The sequence below is a fragment of the Hesperophylax consimilis genome, chromosome 4 (assembly GCF_061612785.1).
Source record: "Hesperophylax consimilis isolate HC1 chromosome 4, BYU_Hcon_1.0, whole genome shotgun sequence".
Classification (NCBI taxonomy): Eukaryota; Metazoa; Arthropoda; class Insecta; order Trichoptera; family Limnephilidae; genus Hesperophylax; species Hesperophylax consimilis.
In genome coordinates this window covers 3,539,618-3,547,906 of record NC_142839.1, presented here as the reverse complement: position 1 = coordinate 3,547,906, position 8,289 = coordinate 3,539,618, and the positions used below count along the sequence as shown (strand labels likewise).

Here is an 8,289-nt window from a genome sequence, read left to right as displayed (position 1 = left end):
TTTTTGATTGGCTTTTGAGTATTCACAACATTATTCGATGGTACCACTGGTTTTCTTATGGGTGCATTAATGTGTGATTTAGTAAGATCTTTTTTTTTAAGCGGTGGGTCCTTTTTAACTTGTTTTACACTTTGACTTGTTTTAGAGTTAATTTCTCTCGTGCAGCTAGACCCCTTTTTGTTGTTTTCCGCACTGTTGGGTTTCTTTTCATTTTTCTTGGGTTTTTTTAATGACTTGGTACATAAACTTTGAGAAGAATTTCTTTCTGTGGAACGTTTTTTGACTGTTGTGCCCTTTGTCGAAGAAATCTTATTTTGCATTTCAACCTCAGAGTTGTTCTTTTCTGATGATGAAGGTTTACTCTTATGCTGCAAATTCTTGTGGCCAATGGTGCCGTTATCTGAAACATTAAAAGGCTTAGAAGTAATTGATTTTTCATCTGTTGACTACTCAGGAAATTATTTTTGAAAAATATGTACACGATACTTAGATATATAACTAATACTTTTTATTTACAAATTTAAAATGAGATATTTTACTAACTAGAAATGACATCAGCCTCAACATTATGTTTCTTTTCTATTGGAATTGCTTTTTCAGAATAATTATTGGTAGAATTTGATTTTTCTTTCAAAATCTTGTTAGATTTGTTATTGGTTTGATTAATGCTTTTACGCTCAACTTTTTCTGGGGATGAACTAAGTAAAGTTTCTTCAGCACTTGTTATTTTCATTAGTTCATTTTTGAGAAGGTCTTCTTCACTTTCTAATTTGATCAAATGATTTTTCCAAGACTGTTTAGTTTTCAGACACTCCTCAGTGCAAGCCTCCTTGTACTGCGGACTCAGGTCATAAATACTTTTATTCCTACTTCTAGAGTTTCTATTATTTTCTTCTATTCCGCACACAACTAGGGATGAGATGTCTGTACTGTAAATAGGCTGAGTCATTTTTTGACGATATATGCATTCAAAATCCCCCGTTGGCGCTTGTCTATCATTTCTATAATCGACGACAACTGTAATAAAAATAAAATTAGCGGTGAAGTTCCAATGAATGCTGTTAGTTATGCTTAGGCTGGGATGTTTCTAACTCACAATGACAAGTTTCCGATAAATACTGATTCTCAACGCTTGTTTACACTTTTAATCAAATTATGATCAGCTGTCAATCACGATGGTCATGCTGTTACGCTTATCAACTGTTCACAATTTGATCAGAAGTAGAAACGGCTGAGAATCGGCATTTATCAAGGACCGTTCAAATGTCAAAAATTCTAAATGGCTCTCTTCATCGATGGTTATCAAAATATGTGATTTAGTTTGAAGCACCCCATGCTTAGTACAGTAGAATCATTTAAAAGAGTTTATTGGTGTACTTTATTGTAGGACTACTGCGGGGTGAGAGGGGACTGCGGGTGGATGTTCAAAAACTATTTTAAATCACTTATCAACAATTATTATAAATAAATTATTGCTGTGCACAAATACATTTGCACTCCTAAAAATGATATGCCTGTGAGTCAGAATATCAATTCCTACTATCAGTGGTTCGTTTAACAGCACCTAACCAGCAGCCGCCTGCTCATCTGTGAGCTGTAACCGTTACCAATCATAGTGTGTACAGTATATCTTGCCATGAGCCAACGGCTGTAGGTTTTCGCCGCGTATCAAAGAGCGCTCTACAGCGGCTCGCCGTTATGGTTCAGTGGTGTGCACATTGCGCACATACTTGAGCCAGTTTACTGCATCTGTAATGTTACCCTTACAGCTCAAAAATGAGTATGCTGCTTAAGGCATTAATGTACTGCATGTATTGTTTTGAAGGTATTACGCACCCAGTGAAGATATACTTTAATTTTATGAGGTTGTTATATTATATACCTTTGATGATGTCTTCCAAGACTTGGGGACACAACTTGGCTGTGACTTTCGTGCTACAAGACATGTCGGGAGATGAGTTAATTTCAATTAACCACGGCTTTAGCTTATTGTCTAAAATAAAGTCGCAGCCATATAACTCGAATTGATTAATCCTGTTGATCATCCCCTCTTGACAAGTTAGCATCGTTCCGATGATGTTCCTTTTCATTCCTTGGTAAATGATTTTACCCCAAGCCTGTCCCTGTCCCTCTTCATCCAGATAATCCTTGAACTGCTGAAGCACCCACATGTTGTTTTTGGGTAATTTAGGGTCCCTGTTTACGTTGCTTTTATATTTGTGTTGAATGGCATTGTTGGTAAGGTGGATAGATTCGTGGAAATCTGTGAGGGAATACATCTGCGAACTGAACCTCAAATAACAGTTTTTGTACATCCAGATTACCAGAGGGTGGGTATTTGTTATGACGTAGTATTGTCTTATATCAAACTTGGTTCCATAAATAAGTAAAGGGTTTTCTGGAGAGTAATGAAAATTAAATGCATAGTAACTTATTTTGAAATACATTTTAGGGCAATGAGCTATTTTCACAAGAAAAAAATTAAATATTCACCATTCGTTGATTAAATAATGTAAAAAGTGCAACTTACCTATATACTTTTGAACAACGTACTTCTGAACCCTCGGCCGTGTGCTGATGTTAACTATAGTTTTGTAATCATTACTTAGAGTTATTCCTCTTCCCCTGGACAAGGCACCCGGCTTAATGATCCAAATGTTGTTTAGCCCTTCGCAATCTATTTCCGGTTTGTATTTTCTCATAAACCTTAACATTTCATTGGCGCAGACTATATAGAAATCCATGACATTCTTGTGTTCTACTTTCAACCTTTGCCTCCGGAAGATCAGCTTATAATAACTATCAATGAACGTGTCCCAATCAGATGGATTTGGTTCCTTAATGATCTTATCGATATCTTTATGCTGCTTTCGTTGTATGAACCCCTGACATCTTTTTAGGGCAAAAAATATCACAGAAAATGGAATTTTCCCCTTTTCTGACATAATAGAGTCCTCACTGTCCTTGTTTCCCAGAAACCACTTGAGCAAACTCGTACAACATGTTATTCTGTAATCCTCTTGAAAATCTTCTAATTCATCAAATATATTATAAGAACGGGGATAATTAACATCTGTAACTCCACTGATATGAAACCAGTGCTGGTATTTTAAAGCGGAGCATAGTCCTGCCTTTGTTGTAAAAACTTTATCATCCATTCTAACACGGTTGATAAGTGGATAAGTGAAAGGATTGGAATTATTTGGAAGTATTGTATCGTTTGATGACACCGTCCAATATAAGTTTGGATTGCATCTAAGAAGTAAGTTGTTGGTTAGGACTAATCTCTTTTTTCCATCCAACTCTGGATTAGTATCGCCATAGGGTATTTCTCTTTTTAAGGTGTCAAATGCTCTGTATCGTAGTTTCTCCACCCACCCTCTTTCTCTCAATGCGTCTCTAACAGCTTTACATCTGCCGAATATAGAGAAAACTTTTTTATTCTGTATAGCCTTATCAACACGGTCTCTAATCTCTTCATACTTGGCTAGGTTATATATTATTCTATCACTCATCAGCTTGACCGTTTGATTCTTTTTCCTTGTCTCTCTGTATCTCGTGGTTATGTTGGAAGCTGGCGCCGCAATGGAAGAAGGTTGGGGAGTGGTTTTGGTTTTTAATGGGATGCTCATTGAAGACTGTCGGATAGTGCTATTGGTTTTGCTTTTCTCACAACTTATGCTAATTCTAGAACCCTCACATGACTTCTGAAATATAATGATAGATTAATAATTTTACATAATGTTTTGTCTTAAAAATTATTCTACATTATAATACTGTTCACTTATCTTAAGATTGAACAGCTTTAAAAAAAAAAAATTACTCTCCGTTTGGAGGGTACCACGAAGGAGATTGTAAATGTTTATACTCTCATGGCCTACGTTTCTACAAATACCCTATAATATTAATAATATATCCAACTCTAGTGAAATAGTGGCAATATCAACAACTCAAGCCGCTAGTGTAGCATATTGACTTTGACATTCCTTTCAATGGCGACAAATTGAATTTATTTATTTCTTGGCTGCTGTGTTTTGCGCTTTTTTTTTTTTTTTTTTTTTTTTTTATTGAAAATTTTTTTGATACATATATATACAGGTACATACATAATAACAAAAAATAAAAGAGAGTAACAAAAAAATCCCACAAAGGCGAGGCCTGTGCGTGGGCATTATTATTTGTATGTGGATATTTAAAACAGTGGCTTAAATAAAAATAAAATATTGTACATGGTGATTGATTTTACCGTAATTTCAGTTACTTTTTACTAAAATTCCAAAAATATTTAAGTGCTCAATGAATATTAATTGGTACAACAAGTATTAATTGATACAACAAACACATAGCAGACTTTATTATATATCTACTCTTAAAGCTAATTAATTTTAAGTATAATTAATGGCTTTGTTAATAACTTATAAGAAAAAAATATCTATTTTGGCTGTTTTGAGCCAAGTTTTGATATATTTTTTATATGAATGAAGATTTTGACGAGTGGTCTCTTTAAGGGTTGAACATACTGAATTATAGATTTTTGGAGCAATAAAACTAATGTGTCTCTGGGCCTGTCTAGTTTTACAGTGGGGTACAACATACTCACAGGCGCCACATCTTCGACTGGAACGATTAGAGTTTTTAATAAAATTGTTTGGGTGCTTGTAGATAAATTTAAGACATTGAAAACTATAGGTTTGTCTAAGGTCCAAAATATCGGTTTCCCTAAACAATTTTTTGGAGGGATAAGATTTACTTTTCTGGTACATAATCTTAATTATTGATTTTTGGGCAATTTCTAATGGTTTGAGATGAAAAATTATTGTAACTTCCTCCCCAACCAATTATTCCATAGGAAATAGATGAATGAACTAGTGCATCATAAACTAATTTTATGGTTTTTATATTAACTATATTACACATTCTTTTAAAAATATAATTTAAATATCTCAGTTTGTTAACAGTTTTTTCTATATGGCTGGTCCATTTTAGTTGAGAATCTATGGTTACACCTAAGTACTTAATATTTTTTCCTGATTTCATCTCTTTACAGTTTGAGCATGCGGTAGGGTTACAATTTACATTATGAAATCTTAAATTAAGATTAGTTTTGGGAGCTGACTTCAGTGTGTTATAGAAAGGAATACAGAGAGTTTTTTCATAATTTAAAGTAAGAAGGTTTCTATCTAGCCACTCTTTGACAATAGTAATACATTTGTTAGCCTTATTAGTTGTGTCTTCCCATGTATTTCCTTGGACTGTTATTGCAGTATCGTCAGCAAATGAGAAAATATTACCAGGTATAACAATGTTACATAAATCATTTATATAGATTAAAAAGAGTAGCGGCCCTAATACAGTCCCTTGTGGAACACCGTGTTTTACTGTATCAAAATTGCTCAAACACATTCCAATTTTTGTACATTGTTGTCGATTCGAAATGTAATTTTGTAAAAGCATGAGACATTTATTTTTAATTCCAATGTTGGATATTTTATTTAAGAGAGTACTATGGTTGACTGTGTCAAAGGCTTTCTTCAAATCTAAAAAAATTGTTAGGGTTTTAATATTTGAGTCTAGGTTAGAATAAATTCTATTGGTTAAATTAAATATAGCATCGTCAGTGCCGAGTTTGGTTCTAAAGCCATATTGGTTAGCTGATAGGAGTGCATGAGATTCCAGAAAATCGATGATTTGTTTTTTTATACATTTTTCTAATATCTTGGACAATTGAGAAGTTAAGGTGATTGGTCTGTAGTTGTCTGTTTTACATCGAGGTCCTGATTTGTGTATTGGAATGATATTCGCAAGTTTAAATAAATCCGGGAAAATACTCTTACTGATACATGCGTTAAATATATGATGTAGTGGTTTGATTATATGTTGTTTTATGGATTTAATTGTAGCATTACTTAAGTTATCAGGACCATTTGCAGACCTAACGCTTATGTTATCAATATGGTTTGAGTTTTCTATATTAAGCAATATGATAAAAATATATATAAAAACGGTATTTATGGATATAATAATTACAAACAAAAGTCATTTTCAGAATGCCAAAAAACTTTGTTTAATTAGTTGGTGAAATATAATACGAGTACATTAAATTCCAGCAAACAAAATGTTCTTGATTACATCAAAAGTGGATTATATCATGAAAAATGAATTAAATGAGGTTGATTCAGCAAAGCTGTATAAGTTACATGTAGCATTCTGTGTTCATGTTGAAGTTATAAATCATTGTCATTGTTGAATTATTGAATATAATTTTATGTATTCATATTATTAAATAATATATTGAAATTGTTTTGTAAAATTTCTCGCATTTATATAAGAATTTTATTACCCAAACCATCAAAGACAGGGTTAAAAGCCGCTTTAATATTATGAGAAAAAAGCTGTAAGGTCGGGTGTTACTTAATTTAATTTTTGTTTAGATTTCTATAATTTATTAACGTAAAATAAACGATATTATATTTCACATAAAATTCATTAAAATGTATGAAAGAAAACTGTTGTGTTCTCACAAACAGTTCTCCAACTTGTCGTGGAAGGAGATTATAAATAATTGGTTCTTTGTGATAAATCAGGGATTTATTAATACCTCGCGTATTACAATGGTGACTCGATAGTCGACCTAACTAGAAGCTGGCTAAATGGGATCTGGGAACCATAAGTTTGTCTGGGAGCATTCTCACTGGCCCTGGCGAATACTGGCCACTAGCTGCCATCTTACGGAATTCCAAGCAAGCTCTTTGCACTGCCCTCTATGAGTACATCTGTGAAGCTCTTAACTAACTCAAGAAAAACCAAGGCGCACAACTCACTCAGCGCAGTGCATGTTGCCATTAGAATTTATGAGAAATGTCAGAAGTTGGAGGTATTATTAATATTATAGGGTATTTGGTTTCTCTTACCAATTGCAGTCTTTACTGTATTAGTATACAATTTATTACGTTATCTTGTATAGTGTCCGTGTAGTTGTGACATTTTTATAAATTTTGTGTTCGTGTGTACAAGTCCTTATTATATTTTGTAGATTAAAAGGCATATCTTATCGTACAATTTTCAATAAGTTAATTTCTTCGAATAGTTTTTTGTGGGGTAACTGGGTGAAAAGTTTTTTTGTTTTAATTAAGTTTGTTCTGTACTAGCTGTACCCCGCCATGCGTTGCTGTGGCTCTATATGTCTGCCAGATAGAGAAACATTTGCGCATGTTTCTTTTACGTCCAACAGATGATGTGGTTTTAAAAGAAAACATGTTTGTCCAACAGTTGGCGCTGTTTAAAAAAAAAATCTTTTTACAATATCTACATAATATATAAAAACACACGCGTATTAGAATGCAACATTGTGTCAAAATTTCAAAGCAATCGGAGAAGAACTTTCGGAGATTTCAAATTTGGAACAAACATTTACATTTTTATTTATACAGATACATAGATTATTTGTAAATCGTTAAAGTATGTAATGTGTGTGTTTTAGGTGGGACTTTATGGGTGGATTAAGCTAATGTATAAGCCCTCTTTACTTATGTTGGTAGAGATGAGCTATTCTACCAAATACACCAATTAGTGGAATTATTTTTTTTTTAGTTTTTCTATGTGCTGATCCTAATTTTAACAATCGAAAAAGCGGTTGCTTACCTGGGATAAATTCATATCCTTGCTTTGTGATGAAGAACCATTTGGAAAAATATATGATAGGGGCCCACATATGGCATTTAAGCTTACATTGGTTATCTTCTTGGTTGATATAATGCCAGTATTTTTAGATGAATCATTGCATATGTTTCTATTACTCGTATGAGTAGTTGTTTCTGTGGAGTTTATAGAAAATTGTTGTACGGGTTTGCTGGCACTTTGACGCTTTGTATACCGATATCTTTCATTTTGTTGTGTTTTTGGGTTTTTCAATTTTTGTTGCTCCCATTTTTTTGGTAGGCAACTTTGAGACTTTTGCTTTCTTGCACTCAAGCTTGTGTTTTTGGGGCCAGTATAGTTCTCTGCTGATTTAACCATTTTGACAAAATGATAATTTGTTTTTAACTATCGACTGATGGATTTTGTTACAAATTGTTTTGCTGATTCCTGTAAATTAGTAAGTAATATGCTAATACCTAGAGATTAAATTTAAGAATATTTAAAGTCAATGTGAGTGATTTTAGATAAATAGATTTCTTACCCTGGTCACACACATTTTTTGGCTCTTAAAATATGCCTTTTTTTCTTAAAGGTGAACTAAATTTTACATTTTTATAATTTTGTTAAATGTGTACAGTTTTCACCATCCTA

At 33.0% G+C, this 8,289-nt stretch overlaps 1 protein-coding gene across 1 annotated transcript; it reads right to left on the bottom strand.

The window, feature by feature from the left end:
• Nucleotides 1-538: 538 nt before the first annotated feature.
• Nucleotides 539-3,632, bottom strand: LOC149424054 (tubulin glycylase 3A-like). Its single transcript, XM_089631030.1, has 3 exons — nucleotides 2,531-3,632; nucleotides 1,883-2,398; nucleotides 539-1,017 (listed from the first exon to the last, which is right to left on the bottom strand). Exons 1-3 carry the CDS (start codon nucleotides 3,630-3,632, stop codon nucleotides 539-541), a joined length of 2,097 nt encoding a protein of 698 aa, XP_089487156.1.
• Nucleotides 3,633-8,289: the final 4,657 nt, after the last annotated feature.

Excerpts from the sequence above, each read along its gene's own strand:
- LOC149424054 (XM_089631030.1), bottom strand. The coding sequence starts at position 3,632 with ATGAGCATCCCATTAAAAACCAAAACCACTCCCCAACCTTCTTCCATT. Across the intron at positions 2,399-2,530 it reads CGTTGTTCAAAAGTATATAG|AAAACCCTTTACTTATTTAT; the intron begins GTAAGTTGCACT and ends ATTACTCTCCAG. Across the intron at positions 1,018-1,882 it reads CTTGGAAGACATCATCAAAG|TTGTCGTCGATTATAGAAAT; the intron begins GTATATAATATA and ends TTTTTATTACAG.